The sequence below is a fragment of the Dysidea avara genome, chromosome 10, assembly GCF_963678975.1.
Source record: "Dysidea avara chromosome 10, odDysAvar1.4, whole genome shotgun sequence".
Taxonomy (NCBI): domain Eukaryota; kingdom Metazoa; phylum Porifera; class Demospongiae; order Dictyoceratida; family Dysideidae; genus Dysidea; species Dysidea avara.
This window is the reverse complement of record NC_089281.1, coordinates 6,105,646-6,132,495: the sequence shown is the minus strand read 5'-3', so window position 1 is coordinate 6,132,495 and position 26,850 is coordinate 6,105,646. Positions and strand designations below refer to the sequence as shown.

Sequence of the window (26,850 nt, the reverse complement as noted above, 5' to 3'; positions counted from 1 at the left end):
TTGTAATGTTCTGAATCTCTATAGTGATATATTTGCTTAACTCTCCACATGGTGACTGTCTTCTTGCTGAACTGTCTATAAGATTAACTGTTTGCAGCTGAACTCCCTACAGAATAACTTGTGATGTAATAAAATTCTATAATGGAGTAAATTAGCCGAATGCTCTATTAGGGTGACTGTTCTATTAGAGTATCTCGATCTCGCATTTGCTACACGGAGTTGGCTTTCGAATCATAACTCAGTGGTTTGTTATCCGATTGTTCTGTACTACTGCAAGGACTTTCTATGAAGATTATTCCAGCTATACACCGATTTTCAGCTCATTGCTCTAAGCGGTTTGCCTAGTAGGCGTGAAAACTAATACTTTTTTATTCATAAAAATCGATCGCGTAATTGTGACGCAGGTTGGGTTTTGTGTCATATCTCCGTGGTCTTTATCTCGATTCCTTTCAAACCACCAAAAGGCACTCCTACGATGGTTACTCCATCTACATAGCAATTTTCAACTCATTCCATGAAGCGGTTTACCCTGTAGGCGTGACAACAAATCGATCTTGTTTTACGCGAATAATCGGTCATAACTCCTGAACCATTCATCGGATTTGTACCAACTTTGATGCTAGGATTCGCCTTTGGACTCCCTTTCTGTGTGCCAAATTTCAAGGCGATCGGAGTACGCGTTTACTTGTTATAGCAATTTTTGCAAGTGTGCGAAAAGACGAAGAAAAAAAAACGAGGAAAAAAGAACGAAACTTTGGCAGCTCGTATCTCGGAAATGGCTGGAGCGATTTCCTTCAAATTTGGAATGTAGACTCCCTTGGCTGGCGGGCAACTGTGTAGCAAATTTGGTTCCAATCAGATAAGTGATCACCGAGATACAAAGGTGTAAAAATGACGTTTTCGTTCTTCCTGTCAATATACTCACGGTGTGGCGCGCCAGATTCTTGGGCCGCACGACACACTATCGTGTGTCTTGATGGTTCCAATCAGATAAGTGATCACCGAGATACAAAGGTGTGAAAATGACGTTTTCGTTCTTCCTGTCAATATACTCACGGTGTGGCGCGCCGGCTTCTTGGGCCGCACGACACACTATCGTGTGTCTTGATGGGTGAAATCTGATCTAAACAAATAACACATGAAATCCTGACTCTTACCACACCAGATTAAAACTCAAAAAGATGAGCATAATTGGCTGAACCTTGCAATGTGTATATTATTAATGCACTTTTTTTCTGTGATGCCATTTATGAGTAATTATGTCTTGATCTTATCTTAATTGTGGCCAATTGTGGATACATGTACCCTTGTTCCCTCTCTGGATGAGAAAATAAATTGTAAATTTATAGTACACAACATTGTGGTTGCTTATCTTTGGTCTTCTGATGCAAGTCTACAAGTAAGGGGGTCTACACGTACACAGTAGTGAGACCAAAGAAGTGCTTATGTAGCAGAATGTCAAAAATCACTTTGTTGGATTACCCTATAGAATTGTTGCAATACAAAATGTATGTGTTTTTTGCCATGTAGCTAAAAAATAATTCACACCTCATCCACTTTTTAACATTGCTACACTGTACAGTACAATGAGGAATGAACTACATTATTATACAGTGTAAGGAAATACTTAGTTGTGCTAAAAATATACATACTAAATAAAGTTACATATATATTGTATGCATTTATAGGACGTTTACAATGATGTCATACAACCATAAATCCCTTAATCCTTTCACGATCAGCTCTTGAAGGGAACTGTGTTTCACGTACCACATTGTCATGGTTGGAACAAAAATGTATCAGTTCACTCCAGGTATCATCATAGTCAAGAAGACACTTGTTACCTTTATTGGAAATAGTAACTGTATGAGTGTACGAGTATCAATGTATCATACCAACAATGATCAGGCCATATTGACATCTGGTGATACCAACATTGATGACATGGGTGTCAGTCAAAAAACCAAGATTTTCACCCAACCATCCTCGATCAGGAATCAATGCCTCAGGATTCTCAATATCCTCCAATGGTTGGGATCTTACAGTTGACAATAACACAATTCCACATTCGTTTCCTAAAAGAGGAAACATGGGCAAAGCTTCTCTATGTGTACTATAGATATACTATGTGTGTACCAATTTACCATTGTATTTACAGACTTGTGTACATTCATAATGTCGTATTTGTAAGCCTTTGCAAATCAAAATAATAAAATAAATAAAAACCAGATATACAAGTAATTCAGCATAGCCTTTGAAAACTATCATTACTGTAAGTAAGTAAATATAACACAGCTGGTAATTTTCAGATATTTCAAAGAGGACCTTCTTTCGATAATCATACAGTACAATAGTACTGTATAGTAGGGACCACAAAGGAGTAGGTGTGGCCCATGAAAAAACATCACCCAGAAACCAGCCTCACTTTTCCCTGACGACGATGAAGAAGCAGTATAGGTTAGGCAAACTAAGCCCAAACAAGCTTTCAGATCAACGTTCAACAAGTTGCTACAGAATTTAAAAAAAATTTAATGGAATTTTATAGTGACTGCTTGACTGACTGACTGATGCCTTCAGACGAGCGTAACTCAATAACAGCTAAGGCTACGGACTTGATTTTTCACTGTTCGATGTCGCTTCAGCCCGAGAGGTGCCTTTTGGCATACCGCAGTACGCACAATGCATTCTTCATGGACTTAAGAGTGTCCTCCTTTGTGTCCAATTCAGCTTTGCTGACAGTGAAAAGTGTCGATTTGGTGGTAGCACATGATGGCTTCCCTTTGTAACGGAAATCATCAATATTTTTCATAGTGGCTACTTTGATTGCAGAGGTGCTTTGGAACAGTTCTTGGTTCGTACTGCTGTATAACAGGTTGAACATAGCTGACAACAAAGCATAATGGATACTTCACTTTTCAGGCAACAATTGATATAACTGGGACACACCCATTTCTTTCTTTTGATGCGGTATGAGTAGATTGTAGGGGTGCTTTTTGAACAGTTCCTGATTTGTAATGCTGTGTAACAGGTCTAACATAGCTGACAACGAAGCATAACGGGTACTTCACTTCTCAGACGATAATTGATACAGCTGGGGCATGTGGCCCCATTACGTTCTTTGGATGCAGTGTGTGTGGCATAATAATATTTTACAAAAAAAGTTTACAAACAACAACACAAAACAATTTGGAATTTTCAACTATAGAGTAGGGACCATAGCACATTGATAAAAAGTACTGAAACAAGCTGGAGTAGTGCATGATATTAAATCACAGTAAAACAATAAGAAGTGTTATATCCCTACTGTGCATTTCCATTACGGTATCTTGAGCACAGCACTTTTTGTTGTTTTACTGTGATTTAATATCATGCACTACTCCAGCCTGTTTCAGTGATTTTTATTAATGTGCTATGGTCCCTACTTTATAGTTGAAAATTCCAAATTGTTTTGTGTACTTGTAAATTTCTAAGACATGTCGTTCTTCAAAAGCATATTTCCTTAAGTAAAGTAATTTGTGATTCAAAATTTTGGTGTGGATACATATTCACTCATGTACTCTTTGAGTAGTAGTGATTGTAATGGTTAACCCTTAAAGCCACATAAAACTTTCCAAAACACATGAATCGTATCTGCATAAAAGCCACTATAGTGGAAATCACCATGAAACAAGTAACTACTTGATTCTATATACCACTGGATTCGCCTGTTTATGGAGAGTAAGAAAATCTCTGTTTCGTGCTTGCACAGCAAAGGATACATGAGTTATGGACGTTTATTTATGATGCGGTAAAAACAACTTTCATCGTCATCACTTAGTTGAAATGGCATTCTTCTTTGTCAACACGGAGGAGTACAGGGAAAGCACTATACCTCAATTGATTTGCCAGTTCATGGTGCACAGATTGAGCCAAGTTCCATCTTTGTAGCTTGTTTCAATCGTGAGTTATGATGGATTATCTAAGCGTCTGTAATTTATTTCCCGTATTATTGCTGTATAAATCAAGTTTATCACTGTTCCAACTGTCAAGCTCTATAACTCCAAGACCATTCATCACAAAAGGCTGAAACTTTGGCTGTCCACTCTTTTGTTACTATAGATCAGATATGCAATAAAATGGAATTCAAGGAATGTGTAAAAACGGCCGGTTTTTTGCTCAGCCGGTCACGTATGTTTTATTTGATATTTTGCTACTACAGTGGCTTTTAGTATCACTATTATATATTATATACCCACTAAATAGTTGATCCAGAATGGCCTATGTTGGGAATTGACGGCATCTACTACCATATTCTACGATTAAGCTGATGGCTGAATGCTCTACTTGAGACTTCTCCACTTGAGACTCCCCAGTATTCTCTTCAGTGCATAGAGGTAGGAATTATCCTACAGTTAGTTTTTGGAAAGCATGCGCATATCATTGAAACTCGTGGAACTTCTGTTTAGTTGAAATTCACCCAGACTACCTTTGAAACCCTCTTCTATACAATTACTACTTCAAAAATGACCATACTGTACGTATTTGACCGGTTAATAGCCGCGGCTTGTATAATATCCGCCCCCGGATAATAGCTGCTCCACAGCCTAGAATTATTGTCATAAGAATAAGAGCCGCTACTTGTATCTGAACATACTGATGCAAGTGTTGACTAGACGTGTTTGAAGCAGAAACCAGGCAAAGGAGTTATTTTAAGCCAGGAAATAGCGTTTTTGAGAGAAGGTAAAATGAATGACAGTATTGACAGATGATTAAACAAGGTCAGTCACCTGTGAATCCGTATAAACGTCGTGGGTTACTGCCACACAAGCTCATAGTAGCCGCCTTCACATAGTAGCCGCAGGGTTTGCTTGCTGAAAGTTATAGTAGCCGCGGCTATTAACTGGTCAAATACGGTATTTACAGTACAGTATACAGTATGTGTACGTAGGTGCTGGATGTTTACCTTCACTACTCTTGACTGTTGTACACTTGACTCCATTAAGCTTGTTTGCTTGTAGTTTGCTGTGGATGTGTCTACACTGAGCTTGGTAAGGGGACAATGCTAGTATATCTTGTTGTTTAATACCGTAGTTCATAACAAGGACTTTTGCAATTTCAACCTATGCATATCCAACACATCAATTGTATACATTAGCCATATACAATGTAACCATATACACCCTATACATACACACATAGACACACAATTTTTGAAGGGTACATTTTTGAACTTTACACTATAGAAATATAGTAGTAAATTTTTGAGAGATGAAAATTCATTGTGAATGTATAATACATACATACATAATACATACATGCACACATACATACAGACAGACAGACACACACATACAATCTCAAATGTAATACTATGCAAATCACATCAGGTTATTAAATTAGTAACATGTATGATGGTAATTATAGCATACATGTCATTACAGCCATATAGAGCCTTACAATTTTGTTTGCTTCTTTACTGTTAAATTTGGACTCTTGGCCAACTCGAGTTTTATTAATATATTCAGTGTCGGTAACCTCTTCTTTGCCAATGACATCACAAAACACAAACGGTGCAAGTGAGTTACTGTTTGGCCAAAACCTTTTCAGCTTCTTTGATTTTTCTTGCATTTCCTTAGCTGTAACTTTGTTTGTAAATAAGCCTTTTTTGCTGTAAAACTTCCTTGCTGGAAATTCACACAAGTGTTGATGCTATAGAACAAGATCATACATATAGTGATGTACACCTGTATAGTACAGATGTCTGCATGTGCTTGGAAGTGTATACTGTTTTTAGCATTGTTATGCATACACATACCATGTACACATACCATGTACACATACCATGTACACATACCATGTACACATTACACATCAAAAATACCATATGTATACAGATATAAGCCACATGTTATTATGCAAATATCTCTTTAATAGCAATTCTTTTGGTTATATGCTGGTCCTTTCTTCCTGAAGTAAACTGTATGTGACCTCTAGACTTTCACATAAACTTCGCAACTAAATGGACTAAAAATCTTTAAGGTTATCCATGCATGTATGTGTGTATTTTGATATATGCATACCATTCTGAATTGCTCCTTCAAAAAATAATGCTTGTATTCAATGTCACCAACATATCTCTGAAATAATGAGACTGTTAATCCGTTTTTATCAGCATGCCTGCTTTCAACTTTTGGTTGCAACTGTTGATGGTCTCCAAGTAGAATAATCTGTTTGGCATGTTGGATAGGTATCATGCTTTCAGGCTCAGTTACCATGGCTGCTTCATCAACTATCACTTGTATTGGCTCAATATTTCGAAACACCCTTCCACTAGCCATTTCATTGCAGGTGCAAATCAATATGTCAATGTCCTCAGAAAGAATTTTGTCTTGGGCTTTTGTTACAGCATTCATATACTTCATTCTGTCTGCTTTACTAGCTAGCTTATCTTTTTGTTTGCTTTCTTGAAATCTAGCTTCTAATGATTTGATTGTTTCTCCCAGTGCACCACATTCATATCTGATTTTGTAATGCAAACTGTTCTGCTTTAGTTCCTTCAAGTACATATTATCACTTGCTAGCGAAGCGTCACTGTCATAGAGCACTTCCAAAGGGCTTGGGTATACTGACTGCTCAATATTGCGAGGGTATATCCTCAACACCCTTAATTTGTCAGTTTTAGATTTCTGCTTATTCTGAGCTAAATCACAAAGCATTTCTAAAATAAACAAAGAAGTACTTATGATAAAAGACTGAATACAATTGCAACACACAATGTACATGACATTGTGTATTAAATGTTACATTTTAAAGAGATAATCTCAATAAACTACAGTACAATCCACTTGCCACTCAACACCCACAAGTTGGAATATTTATCTACACTTGAGAACACAATCACGAGTAACAAGCGATTTGCACTGTCAAGACAAATCTCATGATCAAATCATACTGTACTTGCCTTGTACTTGTGCAGTGCTACAAGCAGTTGAGCAAAAACACTATATTATTCGACAAATAATGTGTAGGTATAAACATACGTGTGTGTGTGTGTGTGTGTGTGTGTGTGTGTGTGTGTGTGTGTGTGTGTGTGTGTGTGTGTGTGTGTGTGTGTGTGTGTGTGTGTGTGTGTGTGTGTGTGTGTGAGGTAGCATGCCAAGTGGTTAGAGCATCAGCCTGGTAATCAAAAGGTTCCCAGTTCAATGCTTGGTCACGCCAAATTGGTGTTGTTGTTTCCTCGAGCAAAAAACTTTACTCACATTGCTCCAGTCTACTCAGCTGTTTAAATGGGGACCTGATGTCAACTGGGGAAGCAGCACACCCAGCTGTAACATCAATGGGTACCTGGTATTAACTGGGGAAGCAAATGTGACCCAGTCTGGGAGAATCAGTCTTATCGCCCAAGTCAGCAGATTCGATTTTTCACCCAGAACACAAAGCTACATGAATAACTATCTAATTTCATAATCAAAATCAGCTAGACTTAAATGGTCTGGTTTTGCTGGCTGCTTTTCCAAAGCTCAGTGGTGATTCGTACGTGCAGTGTGGGGCCTTAATGGAGCTCTGGTCAGCCTGGGGATGGCTGTATGTGGCTGTACAGCTCCGTGGTGCTGAATAAGTATATTTCTTTCATTTAGCCAATTTTGAGACCTGAATGGCCCATACCTGGCCTAATTCCCTACACCTTCCTTTTCAAACTTTTTGAACAGCTTCTTGCCCTCCTTCTGGGCCCCCGCCTCCCTCCCCTTTTGTAGTTCGCCTGATACAGTCAACCACGGTTTTAAAACTATGTAAAATGGCAGGAAGCTTAGTTGTTGGCTAATTGCACAGTGGATGCTCTGAATGGTAAGGAATTGGTGTGAAAATTTGGTACACATAGCTTCAACCATTGGCAAACTAAATACTTAAAATCGGCATTTCTCGAGGCGATAAAACCAGTTTTCCCAGGCTGGGTCACAAATGCCGACTGTCCCATGTCTCACATAATAGGTGAAGGTCCAGGTGGGACTTTGGGTGCCCACACCTTCATCTGTGGGACATGGTACAGCCTACTGCGGGTTACTAGTCCTGCCCCAGGAGGATTTTCCTGTGCCTACTCCTAGCACCTGAGTAGTGCAAAGGTGTCCCAGTGCTAATTCACTGGGTAGGCGTGACCATGTTAGCATGGCAGCTGAAGGCTTTGCTTTTGTATTGTGTGTGTTTGTGTGCACGTATGTACGTACGTATGTATGTATGTATGCATGTATGTATGCATGTATGTATGTATGCATGTATGTATGTATGTATGCATGTATGTATGTATGTATGCATGTATGTATGTATGTATGTATGCATGTATGTGTTGCATGTATGTATGTATGTATGTATGAATGTATGTATGCATGCATGCATGCATGTATGTATGTATGTATGTATGTATGTATGTATGTATGTATGTATGTATGTATGTATGTATGTATGTATGTATGTATGTATGTATGTATGTATGTATGTATGTATGTATGTATGTATGTATGTATGCATGCATGCATGCATACATACATACATACATCATACTTACTTGCAACAAAATCCACAGAGACGTTGGAGCTGCCACAGTAAACCACACATTTGTTTTTTTCTGACTCAGTGTTTGTCTTTAATTCTCTATTTAGCTTTGCAAACACATAAGCTAAATGGGCACCAAGCATACTTTTTCCAGTCCCTATATATGCAGAAAGTACAGCACTATAATCAATGTAGTGTAGCTAAACATGAAAAGGTTAATTGGATTTTGCGCTCTGTACAATTAGAAACAGTTGTGCATCCCAAATAATCCGTGATAATGTATTCATGTACATTAGCAGTGGCGGATCTAGGATTTTTAAAAGGAGGTTTCTGAAAGTTGGCATAGTTGAATAAGGCATCTGATGACATATTTCCCTGAGATTTTAGAAACACTAAGATCAGATTTTAGGCTACTTTTAGTTAGCAATTACAATAAATCAAATGCAGCTAACTACAGGGCATATATGGTGACTATAAACTGTAGCTTTGATTGCTCTATTAGAGTAGTTACTTGACTGCTCTATTAGAGTATCTCGATCGTTTTTAATGCAGTGGGAGATGGAAAGTGAACTGTCGCTGAGGGTTTAACAGCTATAAATGGTGTTAGTTAAGGCCAACTGCATGTATGCTACTAAAATACAGTGTATATAGTTGTTTGCTATGACAAATTGTCAGTACAACATGTTTATGTATTTAGACTTGCACTGAGCTAAATTTAAAAGGGGGTTTCTGGGAGAAACCCATTTAGATCTGCCACTGATTAGAGCACAACATCAGGCTTAAAACACAACAAAATGCCAAGAAAAATAAAAGAACATTGACTATATTACTTCTTAAATTAACACTGTCACATATAACTCTGGATGGATACCTGGGGGTCCATGAATGATAGAAAACTGACTCATACAAGCATTCCTTATTGTAGACATTTGTCTGGTTGATAGCTGCTTATTGGGTTTGTCCCATAAATGAGTGACTCTTTCATCAGTCAACACAGCAGTAATCGCTTCCATCTTAAACAAGTTAGAACCTAGTTAACAGAAAATGCTTAATCACAGTACAGAATTATAGCAATGCTTTATTTCCTTAACAAAAATACACTGCAAACCAAAAACTGGCTTCGTATTTACTTCAAGCTAGCTAGCGCCGAACGATAGTACAACCGTCACTATTCATGCTTGATATTATTTACCTATATCATGATAGCGATAGTATCACAATATTACTAGCAGTTATCAAAGACACTCAACCTCACATGTGTGTATGACATATGAACAATTCAATTACACAACACAAATCTGTTTTTCTAACACTTCATTGGTAAAGTTGGTATGTATATGTACGTATTATCATTGTAATCTTTGTGGTGTATGTTTCACTAGATTTTCACAGTTACCTCAACTTAACAATACCATCTAAGCACAGATATGCATAATTTATCACAATATCACGATAGCATACATGATTGTTACTCATTATCATGATAATTGACAGATAGCCACAATCTTAATCAAGCCTAGTGATGCCCTCAAAGTGACTTAAATGCTTGTAATAAGATTTTAGGTCTACTCACTGACTAATTGTCTTCAGACAAGCATAACTCTCCATTTTTCACAGCTATATGTACATTGCTTGGGTTGGACACATGTCTAGAACAGTACAGTAAGCGCATCTACAATTAATTCCCTCACTTCAACTGCATAGGGAGGAGTGGTACAAAATTACAAACAGTTTCCATTTTGTAAAAGACAGCACACAAAGCACACATTACATGCAAATCGATACCTTTGCACTAGAAGCAGAACACAAAGAAGACAGAAGTAAATTCAGCATTGTATCACCATCATGTGACAAGCAACATTATAAAGAGAAAGTCAATAGGACTAAGCATGGCCAAGCTATGGCCTTTTATCCATCATTATGTGAAGAGGGAAGACAAAGAAATACTTTTTTTTATAATTTTAAGGCACAGTGTGTAGTTCTAGGTTGGAAAGATGTGACGAATCTATTTAAACTAAAATTTAACAGTAAGTAAAAGGGTTTTTAGATAGCTTTAACAGTTCTTGTACTATGTGAGTTAGTTTTAAAAGGCATGCGTAGAATCCAATTTACTGGACAATGTGTTTTCAGTGCTTGAATTATAAAAATGACTGTCGGTTTAAGGGTTAAGAGGGGTGGACTACAACTCTACCCATTAAAATGTTTACTGAGTCTCTATAAAAGCAGTTTTTTTTACACAAATTTCTAATATCTGACTGATGACTAGACACAATGGAGAAGCAGTATATATGTAATTGTAGCTCTAATTTCTTGCACGGAGACCTCAAGTGGAAGTGCCTTTTGGCACACTGATAGAAATAAAGTACATGCATCATGACATGACTAGAGATGTGAGAATGATACCAACATTTTTGTGATCAGGGTGCTGGCTCTGACTGGAGGACAAGAAAATTTTGCAATTTTGCCTTAAGCAGATTGGGATACTGTGACAGAACAGTCACATAACACTGCTTGTAGTGACTTAAAATAGTCGACACAGGGTAACTACTTAAAAGGAGGAGATTGATTTTTACTGTGTATATCACTTAACACTGTATGTCTATACATGCACTAACAAGGTGTGTACCTGGGAGTGTTTCAAGAACATCAATATTTCCACAAGCAATTTGCCGAGCAAGAAATGATGATCTTCTAAGATTACGGACCACTCTGTATATTCTCCTATAAAATGGACATAACTTCCATAAGTAAAACATAAAAATCATACCTTAGTGGAGGAGATATGTGAAGCAATTGCACTTGGCAAGTAGGATGAGTTTTAATAACACTATTGAACTTTTCAGATATCCTCCCAACACCCTCAGGTAGTCTTAACAGATATTGAACTTCACCTTTCTCAAGCACCACTTCAACATTGTCATTGCTGTCTTGGACAGAGCTCTCAGCTTCTTCATCATCGTCAGTGGGAGACTGATCTGATAATGATTCTTCTCCATTGCTATCACCTTGGATGCTTCCATCACTATTGGTACTTTCATCAACTCTTTCCACAACCATGTGAAACACAAATCCCATCTGTAAATCTAGCTTCTTATCAGTAATTTCATACTGCACACAAAGTAGGTCTCCTCTACGTAAATCAAAAATCTCAATACTTGATTTGGTAAAATCCAATGGTGGCTTCATAATGATGAATTGGTTAGTAGGAACTTTGTAATAGTCACCATTGTAGCTATCACAGCAGTACTCCAGCTCTGGCCACTGCAAATAAACATTCTCTAGCAATAAAACATCACGAGTCTTGACACTACTGACAGCATTCTCAGCAATAACTACTTGACCCCACAAATCGATATACTCAGCAATATCTAAGTAACTATCTTTGGATGCATAAGCCAATGATACATCACTAAAGCATTTTTCTGGTTCGGAATTATGTTGCACACAAACTTTCAAAAAGGGTGTAATTTCAACTTGTTGTATCTTTGGATATATTAGTGCAGTATCTTGAGCAGCACCAAACCATACATGTAACATGTCGTACTTTTGGAGTACTTTTCTTTTAACACTTCCTAACCAAAACACAGTTTTATCAGCTTCCTGTTTATACAACTCCTTCTGTGTTGGTTTGCGACTTTGATGAGACAAAGCATTAAAAGCAGCTCTGCGGCAACCATCATTTTCAGGATCATCCATGACATTAATCAACTGCTTCCATTTGACAGTAAGAGTGGATGGCTCTATGCTACCAACTAACCGCATTTTGTCTAATTCAGCATTAAACTGTGAGCCATCTTCTTCACTGCTAGCCATATATAAAGTGACATCTATTGAAGTGTTTGTGTCTTTCACCTTGTCCTTAGTCAAAAAGATTGATGAAGCTGTGAAAATTGATGGTGGACCTTGAAATGATGCAACTTTAACTTTCCACTCATATAAACTTGTAGACGAATTTGAAGGAGACGTTAAGTTATCTGAACTCTTTATAGCAAAGAGATGTGCAACATTGAAAGATGACTGATTCTCGGATAAGGTCTTGAGCTCATGGCTAGGAAAAGACAGTGTAAGTTGATTTTTGCTGTTAGCACCTTCTACGTAACCATCAATTTTGTGATTAAAGGCTTTTAATGTAACTCCTAGTTGAAGATTAAAAATATTTTCTTCAAATTCTGACTTGCGCTTAAAATCCTGAGTGGCCTTTTCACATACATATTCTAACTCCTTCAGGCTATACTTTGGAGGCTTAAGATTAAGAGCTTCAGACAGCATGTCTTGAACAATGATGTCAAAGTAGTTGTTCAAAGGAGATGTAAACATTGTAGTGTAGAGGTCATCTTCATGGGAACAACGGTTGAAGTCTATTTCATCAGTTTCATCACAAAGAACAAATTCCTTCACTCTTTTGATGCTTTTAAATTTATGTGATGCTACACACAACTGCGGAAAGCAGTTATCATAAGAAAGCATGGCAAGATATTTATCTAATTCACAATTCTTTAAAGCTTCAAGAAACAATGGAATAAATTTTCTATTTATACTGACATCATCTAGAGGTTTATAACCATTTTTGGGAAGAAAATATTTGTTGTGCAGAGAAGTTTGCAAAGTATCACCATGTTCATTGTAAACTGTTTGCTTAGCTTCTTTACTAAGTGGCAGCTTATGATATAATGGAACTGATGAAGATGTGCTATTAGCTAACTTTGTAGCCACTAAACGATTTGCCCACAAAGAAAATTCCTTCAATATTAGCTGGGCACGTGGTGCTTCTAAAACATCAAACAACCAGTTATAAGGCACACTAATTCTCTGGTACTGCAAACATCGAGCAGCTTGGAAAAGTGTTGGAAAGGTTCCTTTGGATTGATCATCCAGATAGTTCTCTACCTCTTGAAGTGTGTAGGATTTAGTCAGAATGCCTACTACTTTTCTTATTGGCTCATCAATAGGATTGCAAGTTGCAGCACCATTTTCTAGATCAATTTCAAGCGTGCAACTCACTTTGAAACAATAGCGAGGTTCTCCTAATGCAAAAGCCAGCTCTCTCATAATTTTAGAGGAAAACATTGGATAATGCTTCCATTCATTCAATTTATCTGTTTTTACACAAGCTGATGTTCCACGCTTTTTAGATAGCTCTGGCTGCCTATCTTCTGTTGAACCAGCAACATCAATGACATAAAAGTTAACATGATAGATGTTTTCTTTATCACTAGCTTTCACGGAAAATGCATTTTGAAAAATTTCTTTAGTCTTTGGCATAATTGCAAACACTTCATCAGCATTGTTGTGATAGGTAAGATTAAGAGGCTTAATATTAGTGGTCTCACAAAAATCAAAATTATACTGAGCTCGTAATAATCTTTCACCACTGCTAAACGTATATCCTTTAGCTATTGACCCAACAACCATGCCAACTGGAGTCCTGTATTTGGTATTCCAGTGGAGAAATTGTAATATAAATATTCTTCTTCTGGCAATCTGTGGGGGAAACACTTGCACTATTCGTGGAACATCTTTAAGAGATTGTAAATCAAAGACTGCAACACCTTTTGGGATCTTTGCTAGGGTAGGGAGGTTACAAAACTTGGGATCTCTCCCATTAATGGGATGAAATTGGGTTAAATTCTGATTGTCTACTTCACAATAAAATGTTGCGTTATGCAGTGAAATAAACTTCTCAACTTTTCCATACAGTTTTGGTTTCTCTCCCTTTTTAAATGCAGCGATGCTATTTATGACTTTCACTAACACGGTACTTTCATGAAAGGCACCACACAGATTGTTTTGACCATTTATGTGTATGACATTGCTAGGAGCGTCTACTGGTCTAGCCAGTGCATTGTACCGTGATTGAAAATGAATCACACATTTGACATAAGGACCTAACAAAGGATCAGACAGGTCTTTATCCTCTTCTGTATTCTCTGATGCCTCTTGATCAATCCAATGAATATCCTTCCAAGTTTTAGAAAATGCCAGGGTTCTTTTGTATTCATCAAACTTAGCTAATGACTTTAAATAACCTTCAATGATTTTGTCATCAGAGCCTAGGAACTGTGTGGTGTATGTTGTGTTAATATCCACAATATTTAGCAACCGTTCTTTATCTGCTTGACTGAAACTGGAACTTGGATAAACAAATGTTTCACACTCAAGGCAACTGTTAACGTAGGCTAACCAAAACTTCTTGCCAGGGTGCATCTTGTTTTCAAGATGGAAAAGAAAGTATGGATTTCCAACACACACAACCAATGATTGAGCACGAGTAACAACAGTGTTGAAAACAAATTGGTCAGCCATGCTTTTGGTAGGATTTTTACTGCACCCACTGCTATCTGTGGCCTCAGCTGTACTAACAAACACAGCTTGAAACTCTCTCCCTAAATACACAATTATGATTTATTGTAATACAAAAAAAAACACTGCATACCTTGAATGTCATAAGAAGGCAAAACTACAACATAAGAGTGAAGATCACCTAATCTGCTTTGAAATTCAATCACCTATCAAAATAAAACAAGTGTAAGAAATTATTCTTCTGCAGCTTAAAGAGTATTACTATAATCAATTAGTAAAACAATTAAATCACAAAGCAAAGTACTAAGAAAATAAGAAAAGCAGTTTACACTTATGTGTTAGGATGACTTGCTTTATTACAGCATCCAACATGATAGGGCTGTGTGCCAGTGAGTTTTATAGTGTCTTCCATGTGAGCACAACATGTAAAACCATTTTGGTGGAAACACTCTAATCACTACTTATTTGTATAAGCACAACACTTTAAAAAGGGTAGCAAGCTCTACTAATATTAAGTGTGTTTGCTACAGTATCATGACACCACAAGTAAGTTTATTATTGTAAAATAATAGGCAATATGATGCCTTGTTTAGCCTCTTGAACTTTGTGGTCAGATAGATTTACTGACATACAAAATGCCCTAAAAATTCTTCTGTGAGGTATTGCCTTGTTGTATAAAATATTCCTATGGTGATAGGTGGTGGCAGCTTTTTAGAAGATAACATTTTGTTTGGGAGATCTGGTGCTTTACTTGAAGACACACGTGTATGCACGTTTACATAAACATGCTTACAAACACATGTATAAACAAATACAAAATTACCTGGCTTCTACTTGAAGCAACAATGCAAACAGATCTCTTTCTCACTCCCCATTGTGAAGGCCATGGTTGAGTATACTTTTTGACCTCCTTTAATATGATCTCTGCTTCATCAGGGTGAACATCGCTAACATTACAAAAGGAAGAATTGCTCAAAGAAGTACACACGAAATGCAGTGGATAGTAGGTATGTGGGTGAAGTCTGGAGTCACTTTTTGACACAAGTGTACTGTCATAAAACAAGTTGGATGAAAGGTGCATTATAGATTCATGACTTCGATAGTTGATCAGAAGATTGGAGACCCACTGCTCATCAACATGGTTATGATAGTAGAAATTGTATAACCGTTCAACTAGTGACTCAGCCAAACCATACCTATTTGCCTTCTCACCTAGCACAAGTGTTTTTGGTCCAACCTATATGCCAATATTGCAAACTATGAAGTTTTACTACATAGCACATACGTATACAGTGCATATAAACTTGTTCAGGTTAGTAACAGCACTTTATTCAAATACTAAGTATATCAATATGGGTTTTTGGCATGTACCGATATCTGATATTGATGCCACCAAAAGAAGCCAATAACCGATCTGATATTTGCATTAATGCACTATAACAAAAGCGTACATTTACCTTCAACATGTGCATGTATTCATTGCTATACTCTGCCTGTGGTGGTATACAGCTCAGATATTTCTGCATTACTTGTGAGAAAGTTGGTACAGCAAGTTTCCTTGGTTATCCTGTGGCCCTTCTTTTTATTACAAAGGTGCTCCACTGCTTCATTTGTAAAGACTGTAATAAGCTTTTCAGCAAAAAAACAAAAAACAAAAAACACTAGAATTGTGTGTATTTGTATGACTTCTTATAGCGTAGCGCTTGTTGCAGAGTGAACAATAAGCCACTGGCACTAAACAGCCACATGCATAATCCGTTTATGTACAAACAATTACTATTGTATAAATATTGGTAGTGATATCAGTCCTCCTACTGCTCTGTACCGATACCGATACTGGTAAAAATTACCATATCAGTGGCCGATATTTTAGCCGATCCGATTATCGGTACACCTCTATACACATTACAGTCACTTGATTCGACTAGTATGTATTTTTAACTGTTGGTGTTTTATGTATGTTTATTAATCCAAACTTGACTCTTGCTCCATAACATGGAAATGGCAAGATGTGACTTTTTAATTAAGAATATTTTTATTATCAAATGTGTCCTGCTGTATTAGAGAATACAGTGGAACCCCTTGTACAGGACACACATAGATAATGTATGGGAAAACTGCAAACTTTATAATGTCATATCTCATGACCTATATATGCTATCCTTTAAAAATTGGAGACTTTACTTTTGACATTCACACCTACAAAATAACGTAGCATTCGGGTTGCTAGGGGCAACGGTTTAAATTTCCTTATTTTGAAATATGAAATTCAAATGAAATTTAGAGGTGCCTCTCAAAGTGTTCTTCATTTGTAATGATGTGAACATAGCTGAAAATGAAGCATAATGTCTACTTCACTTTTCAGTAATTGATAGTCGGGGTGTGCATTCAGACGAAAACATTAAGTATAATACAATTCTTTCTTTTGATGCAGTATGTGCTGGTTCACCAGTCATAATTACATTACAAAAAGTAAACAAGCAGGTGGAAAGAAATTTAATGTAGTGAAACAAGGGAGGTCACAAATTATGGATTGCATTTCCACTAGTAAATCTTCAGATGTAGGTGACCTCCTTTTACCTTTTAAGGCTATGGTCCCTAATCAAACTTTAAATTCCTAATTTTTCCTTCTACTTCTATGGTTTAAAGTGCTTAGTTTTCACAAGCTTATATTCACCACCCCTCTAACAGGAACAGCTGAACTGTAGCATAATGGCATTTGGTTTCAAATCAATACAGTAATTTTTAATTTCCAACCACCACATATGGACTGCACCAAATTTCAGACGATAGCCCATTATTCAATATTTTAGTAGTGCGTGTGTGTTTTAGGTATGTCAACAAATCATGTATCTTCTCAAAATTGTACATAGCCCCTTGCTCTTAATCTGATCTGTACAAAGTAGATGTGCTGCCTTATGCTTGTACTGGCCTCCAAATTCAAAGTAATTGACTAAAGTATGTGCTAATTACTGCAATTTTTCTAAAAGAAGATTAAGAAAAAAATATGACAAACTTTGAAGGTACATATCTCAGTGATGGCTATGCGGATTCAACTCAAATTGAAACAGAAGGCGTCCTACCCTAAGGGAATTTCCACTGCAAAATGGTTAATTTCTGTTCAGGTACAATTGAAATATGAATTGGTTCCTGTAAAATACACATTTGTCTGTTGTATACCAGCACTGACTGTACTTGGCAACATGACACACTATTGTGTGTCTTGATAAAATTAATAATTACCCATACCTCCAATGGGAACAAGTTGGAATTTGGTTTGTAGCTTGCAAGTAAACAGGAACAATTGTCACAGAGTTACAGTAAGTTTATAAAAAGCTTATTTTTAGAGGTACTAGGCCAAGCCATGAGCATGCTCAAAAAAATACCCTGCATGTGCACATACAAACCAACCTGCATATGATCACCAGCAATTACGATCTTAGTTCTCTCATCTGCAAATATCAATGGAGCAATAGTCTCAGGCTCACGAGTTTGAGCACCCTCATCAATAAGAATATGAGTGAAGTACCCCCGAGGCAGCTTTTCAGTAGATGCAAAACGTAAGGCAGTAATAAATGTAGTAATCACAATACGTCGCTCATCTAACAAATCCATGGTGATTGTGGGATCTCGAACATTGATACAATATGGCCGAACTGTATCTTCACTTGTATATTCTGAGGTTATCCGGACAGGAGCTACTGTTGCAGGTAGACACTTTGTAGACTCTATGGTTCCAAAATATTTTGAAACAAATGTGTCTACAGATTTGTTATGGTGAGTAACAATGAGGACTTTAGCAGTTGCATCTTCAGTGACTATTGCAGCAGCTGCACAAGCTAAAACATGTGTTTTCCCAGTACCAAAGGGACCAACAAGAATGAAAGGTAACTCTGAACCTGCTGACATCAAAGAACATATGGCATTTAGCTGTAACTTGTCTGGACTAAATGGTGCAATCAGTGAATAAGCAGAGAAAGAGGCCTTCTTTTGATGAGGTTTGTTTACAGATGGAAAAAGTTTCTGGATTACTACTTTTGGTACATTGTCCACTGCTTGATGTAGATCTTGAAAATACCAATGCTTAATCATGAACTGTACTCTGATAGAAGGAATTACAACATTTTCTTTCCCTGCAACATCAAACTGATGTGAAAAATACTGTTTCAATAAATCAATATTCTTGTCATTCATTGCAATAGGAACATGCTTCAATTCCAAATTAGAAAAAACATTTCCTTTTATTTTAAATGGAAAGGAAATCACATCTGCATACACACACATTTTTGGTGTATAGGCGTAGACTTGTGGCAGTTGTATTTGTACTTGTTGGCTCGCCTGCATAACATATTTTGCAGAATCAGCATCCTTCATAATAATGTGCCCAAACACGGCAGCATAGTTGTGATATAACACAATACCTTCTCCTGTAGCACTTTCCTGGTAAATGATGACATCAACTGAATCAACACACCTGTGAAACAAAGTTTACATGTTACTTATAACAAGTGTGCACACACATGTACACACACAGAGACACAGACACAGACACACACACACACCTATTCTTGAGGTCCTCAATGTGCTGCAATTCTTCCCAGTATAGTAAATGATGAAACTTTTCACAATAGTTGGATACTGACAGTTTACTAGCAATAGCAGACAAACTGGGATGTAGCAATAGCAGACAAACTGGGATGCTTGTTAATATAACGCTCTTGCCTTATCATTTGGAAAGGCTGGAGAAAAATGGTATGAAATATTCCTCATAATAACATTTTTACTGAAATGTCTAACATACATACCTTTACTGGCTTACTCATACCCAAAGTTCTCTTGTAACTCATGGAGCTGGTTCCACCTGATAAAATGCATAATATCATTATAACATAAAAAATGATAAAATTAGAAATTTAAGGTGCATCATGATCATGCATGTCATAAAAAGGTACCAAATTTGCATGGTGTAATATAGTACTATTCAGGCAGGAGAGACATTTGGTTCATCCTCATGTGTACCTTTAAAAATGCATATCCTTGTTACCCTAGGTTAGAGTATATCGTTTAGTCTGGTTGTTAGGTGCATAATTTTAACATGTATTTGTTAAGCACATGCCCCTAATAAAGAAAAACTTATTGTGAGTGTTCATGGATTAACTCTCTTGGAGTAGTGTGTTTCTTAGCCATTACGTGCACCAATGTTTGGAGTCAAGTTCCCGTGAAAATCCATTTATATATGTGGAATAGGATTTCCATGCTGCAGAAGACTGTTTGGTTGGAAAGCATAATACCTTATTATTGGCCATGTACCATGTGAAATTTCAAGCCCATCAAAGTTGACAAACCTCTAGCCTTTCTTTTCTTGTATAGCTGTATCTCGCATTGGAACTTCGTATTCATCTACATATGCTTAACAATCGTGATAGAGTACAGGAAACAAATGTGCACCTAATATACTTATGTGTGTGCTTAACAAACAGACTCTTAAAATGCATGGGCGCAACACATTATAAAAACCTTCTATTACAGCACAGATGGATAATTTCAACAACTGTGTTGTGATAGTAATGCAGCAATTTGTACTTATTTTCTATGACTACAGAACAACAATTGTTCTGGGGTGTGTAGTCCATGCTAGATCTTCCACAAAAAAAAAAAAAAAGTTGATGTGCTACTTCTAATAACCAGGCCCCATGCAGCTAGCCAACTCATCTGGAATTAACCAACTATGTATTACTATTTTATTGTTTTAACCAATAGGGTTTTTGGTTGTGCAATAATATATTATTATTAGTGTGTAATTCTTGTGTTTCGTAATTCATGAATTCTTTCAATTACATTGCTATGCACTGCTAAGGAAGCACTTGTAAAACAAACCGCTTTTACCAACATATTACACACAGAAGTATCTTCTAAACTGTTTTATAGTTTGACTATCTTGTTTTTTCCCACAAATTCTCTTGACAATGCCTCAAAGCTGCTCTTCATTTTTGTTCGCGTATGTATTATTAAAGGGATATGCCCCCTTTCAACTTGAAGGGATAGCCTATTCCTAGTAGTCTACGAGGCCTGCACCATTGCTTTACAGTTGCTAAACGCCTGTAAAATCCCGAAAAGAAGGTAATTCACAAAGTCTAAGGAGAGTTGCCACACCCGTACTTCAGTCCACCAAAAAGAAACCCCCTCAGAGCAAAGTTTACCTGTGCAGAAGTTTAATACAGACTATATTTTGCTTTTACTTCTTACGTAAAAGCTGCTTTTACCATTGTTTAATGATTTTGCTCACGTCGGTGCATCCGGACAAACATAGGTAGATAGGTACACACACACGTGCAGGCACACATGCACACACACACTTTTACGGAAACAATTTCAGTAAACCAGGCGCACACCCAGCTGTAGGCACGAGCCTGGGCACAAGCCTGCTGTTGTGTGCACACTACAGCATGCAGTACTGGAGTTTAATGCTTGGTCCCTGTTCCCGGCATTAAAATGTTTAATGTGGAGATAGTCCTGCACATAGGGCAGGTACCAATGCTAGTAACTATATAAAAGCAAGTAGAAGCCTTGACAGAAATCCTTATGACTCCTTCCTACAAAAGCCCTTGTGACAGAATCAATTCCATAGAAGCTACTGTAGGTATCAGTGTTATTGAGTGGTTGAGTAGCAATCAGTTCTACAGTACATGAGTGGCCCCAATGTTTTGGCAGAAGCAAACATTTAAGTTGGTAGTAGCATAGGAAAGGATAAACAAAAAAAAGTTCAAATGTCTGGTCAAATCACTTGATGTCCACTCAACTTTTACACAATAAATTATGTCAGTACATGTCTGAAAAGTTATTTCACACATTGAATTGCAGGAAAATTCCATCAGTAAGCTGAAGCAGTATGCAAGTTAGATAATAAAATCAGTGAGAGCTTAAAATAATATTCAAAAACTTTCTAAACAAATGACCAAATACTTTGCAAAGTAGTTAGCCATTTCAAAATTTTCCTAACAAAGTTAGTGTTGTATACTGTTTAATTGGTGAAAATTATCCTTGGCAATTTCATTATTAGCCAACTGTTAATTTGGCGAGTAGGTTACCTAATAGCTATGGAGCACTGTAGTCACAACGGCATTGGTGGGATTTTATTTGATGGAAATGCCTAAAGCTACTTTCACAAATTCATCAAATTTATATTCCTTATTAATAAATGGCACATTATATAACACAGAAGGGATTAGGCAGTGGTTATCATGGCATGAGTTTGTAGCATTGAATGTTTCCGAGACTCATGCAGAGTACATACCTACATAAGTACTTAGTGAACCAATATTTCTGCCTTACTTTTTGATTGAGTTAAACAAATCACTTAATGCCACTATAGTTTGCTCGTTTTTTTGTGTAAGCTACATTTTAGTATTGTGACATCAGTTAATGATATATCAAGTAAGCAAGAACTAATGGTAACAGACATAATTGTTATTCACTACAGGGCAGCAGTATTAATAGTACAACTTCAATTAGTAATACTGCATAAATGAGACTGAATTTGACAAAACCATGCTTCCACACACATCCAGTTTTACAGTTTTGAGAGATGATAACTCTCTGTATGAGTCGCTGTCAGTGTCAAACTTTGACCTGTACTTTTGTAGCATTATGGAAGCATTGTGTGGTCAATAGCATGCTGGTAGCGTGGTAGGTCATGTTACAGTCAAAGAATTGGATGTGTGCTGAAGCCTGGTTTTGTCAAATTCGATCACAAATAGTCCCACACACTTTATAATATTGTATGGATAACTTTTTGTACCTGTGAAAGTCACTCCATCTATGTACAGTAGACCCTCAGTTATCCGATCCTTGTTTATCCGAAATTGGAAATGACTGTTTTATTAGAGTATTTTGAGTACAAGTGTATGTTCTATTAGAGTATTTCAACAGAGCTCTGAAGAAAGGCTTCAATTATCCAAACAATACACTTATCTGAACACCTTTACCATTGCCTGAGACACATTAGGGTTCAGATAACCGAGGTTCCACTGTACTAAATTTTCCCTATGTGTAGTTTGTGTACCAATGGTACATTGTGTCTTGAAACTAACAAGTGACTTCTTACACAGTAGCATTGAGCACTATACATACAATACACTTCTTACACACTATACATAATAAGAATTGTTCCTCTATATTTGTCATACAAAGTTGCTTGCATGTTAGTAGCACATTATTGATTAATGCCATACTGCGGCAGCGTTTGTCTTTAATTTTGGGTAAAGAGTAATTGAAGAAATACAGTAATTTACAGTGCATAGCTCACCTTGTTGTAACTTATTCCAGAAATGAAGTTCAACTCCTGAGTGTGCCTTGGGGCATTTCCTTCCTTTACAACATCTCATCATGTCTGGACACTTTTGCAAAATACCCAAGGGTCGTACCCTACAGAGGACAGGTTTCTTTCCAATACCATCAGGGTAGAACACAGCACAAACTGAGCCAGCAAACTGATGATCGCATGGTTTAAAACAATGTAGCCACAACAAACGAAATGCCCACTTGTAGTCAACAAAACATGTCGCACAAATATGTCCAACACGAGTCAGTTTATCTCGTGTTACATCACAGCTGGAGTCTAGATGAAAATAATGGTACTGTACATACACATGTAACTATGTAAATCATGACTAATAACACTACACACAGTGCAAATAGATCAGTTAACATCCTTCGCCAGCTTGACCATCATGTACCCCCGCTATATGCGATATGCTAGCACTACATGCATATTTAGGGGTTAATTTGTCAGCCCAGGACATTGGTGGATGTTAGCAAGAGTTCATATACTGAGGAGAGAGTATCCTACTCTCACATGTACCCCTGTAGAAGGGCGTATCGTGAAGTTATGAAGTAACATGACGTTGTTTGTGACATATGAACAGCCATAAAAGTGCTAGAATCGTTAGTACCATTCCACACTCACGACGCTCAGGATGGCTGTACTCGCAAATGGCCTGGCAAGAAATGGCTACGCAATTGTCTAAACTCATGAAGACACGCTTGTAGTTTGGTGAGAAATGCTGAAATAGAGTTAGTTTGGTTGCTAGCAACGTTGTTAGGCACACGTTCAATTGGTATTATGTTCAATTTATGACATCATTAATCATACAAAAAGAAATAATAAACCTCAAAACCTTGGTTTTGAAAATACAAGAAGCGAAATCCACTCAAAAACAGCAGAGCTGTAAAAAAAAAAGCGCGGCCTTCAAAAGCCTGGGTGAAAAAAGTTGTGAAATCAAAGGTGGTGGCCATGAAATGGCTGCAATGATGTTAATGATAATAAATTTTAGTAATGCACAGGGTCATTATTAAAATTTGTTAGCATCAACAGCATTGCAGCCATTTCATGGCCGCCACCTTTGATTTCACAACTTTTTTCACCTAGGCTTTTGAAGGCTGCACTTTTTTTTACAGCTTGGCTGTTTTGAGTGGATCTCTATTACTATAGCAAGTTCTAAGAAGACATACCAAGCAGCCTGACTGCATCCATGTCCTGGGTTGCCAAGTGTGTCAATTTTATACAAAGTGCATGATCACCCTTTATTAAGTCAGGGTTTGGAAATGTCAGCGCAAAAACAAAGGAGGGTGGGTGTTTTGGCATGCTTAAGGCAGATTCAACATCTGAGCCAGGATTCAGAATTCAGCACAAGTTATGTCAAGTAGCACCTGCTAGCAGCGATCACGTGATTAATGTGCGCGTGTGCAACAGTATTGAATATTATCGATAGTGGGTTGTAATTCATTTAATCCCAACCATACACAGGCTTCCTTGTCTGTTCACCTTATTTACAGTAGTAAATCACGTTAAAAGGTTCATTTGGAATATTCTTACATGTACGTAAAGCTTTCATTTTCAAATTCCTTGTCTGAAAATTGAGTACAATGTTTAGACATTGTACCTTAATCAGAAAGCCAGGTATATACCTGAGTACACAAATACGTGTGTATCTATAACTGTATATACATGTGACACAGTATATTTCAAACACACTTTCGATGTCTGGAACTAACAAAGGGCTACCATCCAATAAAAGCTGTGCGTCAGTAATTTCACACGTAAACCTGATGTTATGAGGATAATTGATGTCTGGTTCATTGATCATCACTAGGCCTCCAGTTGGGCAGTGAGTTGGCACATCATTTTTGTAGCATGAAGCTTCGATCCTGTCAAAATTGAATAAAGAAGTGTTCCACAACAGCTGGAAACCATTCTCCATGGCACTCCAACCACTATAGTGGAATGCTGACAATGAAAGATTTAGAAGTCGTGAAAGTGCATATTTGAGGGTCATCATTACATCATAACTTACACAAACAACAACACCCGAAATACAAGAAATGATTCTTACAGTTTGTGTCCTGCTCCTTAAGTTAATTTGTGGCAATGGAAAACCAGTGGGAATTGGCTCATAATCTTGGGTCTCTTTCAGTAAAGCAACTAACTGTTTTTTGTACTTGTTACCTTCAGTAGCATCCCACTTTAACAGTGAACACAAGAATAACTGAATGCAGAAAATATCATAGCAGTGGAGACTGTTCTCACCAATAAGTTGGTCAGCCATTGCTAGAAAAGATTTTCCTTCAAACATTGAATATATTCTAGAAATCTCTTTCCTTGGAACTGACAAAAATGATGTAGCATGAGTACCCACTAGTCGGTCTATTTTAATCAGCAACATAACAAATTTTTCCTGTTCAGGAGCAATATCATCAGCAACAAAATGCTGATGCTGAGACAACTGCATGAGTTCTGGATCAGTGATCTCCATCTCCAAGTAGATCTGATGTGGTTGCTGAGCTTCAACTTTGGTGATTCTAAACTGCTGCAAACTGATTTTGCTTTCATGTACATTCTCAAAACCTTCCAGTAGGTACTGATAACATTCTTTTGGAAATTCCCAATAAAAAATAACCGATCCAATACCCGAACCATGGAATCTAACCTTCAGTGATTCAAAAAATGATCTTTTAACTCCATTTTTCAGCTTGGAGTTGCCACTATGTGCATTGGACACTTTCACTTTAAGGCTTGCACTTTCAGGTGAAAGAAGAGGCTCTTTTGAGACTGGCATAATTCCAGAATCTCGCTCATAGTTATCTAGTAACTGATGCAAACGATCAACAACCATCTTGGATGAGTCATCAACATTCAAAACTTCAATGAACTTACGCAGCATAGAAACATCTCGGTGTGAAATGACAGGCGGTTTAGAGGAATCTAAACAATTGAACAATTTCGCAAACGTTACGTCTTCAGAACAAAGTTCAGTTTTAACACTTTCTTTTAGTAAAAAACGACCAGACTTAACTTTTAAGTGGCAAAAGTATGTCACAATTCTTTTTAATCTTTTCCTAACTACTTCCTTAGGGCCATTTTCTAATTCTCCACTAAAGTTCAATAAAACAGGCTGAACTCTTCAGATTCTTCAGATATTTTATCTGCAGTGACCAGCCACTCTCTGTCTGTATCATTGTTGAAATTGTTGGCTATGGTACCATTGACAATCCCAAAGACTTCTTGCAAAATAAACTCATGGCCATCGCTTCCTTCTTCTTCTAATGACTCCAATAATGCTAGTTTTAAAACTTCTAGAGCTCTTTCCCCTTTACTGGGCAGTATCTCTGTCACAAGTTGCGATATTCTGTTTTCAGGAGGTGTGGCAGCGTATGACAATGTATAACTTTCTCTGCTTGTAAGAATATTTGTTTCTTTCAAATATGGCAGTAATAAATCAAGGTTGATATGTTTATTGAAAATGACTTCACGTTTGCAAAGATCATGAACAGTATCAGGTGGCCTTTTGTGAGGGGGACCACCATTTGGTAGTCCACCATCTGCCATCCTACAGCAAAGAACAATACAGTGAAACAATTGACAATATCGGCGGCATACATACATAAAAATACCACATTTGTATACTACTTTAATTATTCATGTTCACTAGACTGGTGCATGATGGTGTAATAAGACAATCGAATTGG

The 26,850-nt window shown here is 37.2% G+C and overlaps 1 protein-coding gene across 1 annotated transcript; it reads right to left on the bottom strand.

Annotated features, from left to right (window-relative positions):
• Positions 1–1,570: 1,570 nt before the first annotated feature.
• LOC136268811 (3'-5' exoribonuclease HELZ2-like) lies at positions 1,571–26,045 on the bottom strand. The gene is made up of 16 exons (XM_066064276.1): positions 24,860–26,045; positions 23,132–23,443; positions 19,632–19,687; positions 19,495–19,565; positions 18,238–19,300; positions 15,650–16,063; positions 14,960–15,032; positions 11,294–14,909; positions 11,153–11,247; positions 9,398–9,556; positions 8,540–8,683; positions 6,060–6,697; positions 5,437–5,688; positions 4,943–5,099; positions 1,896–2,075; positions 1,571–1,844 (listed from the first exon to the last, which is right to left on the bottom strand). The coding sequence occupies exons 1-16, from the start codon at positions 26,043–26,045 to the stop codon at positions 1,705–1,707; spliced, it is 8,556 nt and encodes a 2,851-aa protein (XP_065920348.1). The 3' UTR covers positions 1,571–1,704.
• Between the last annotated feature and the right edge of the window lie 805 nt (positions 26,046–26,850).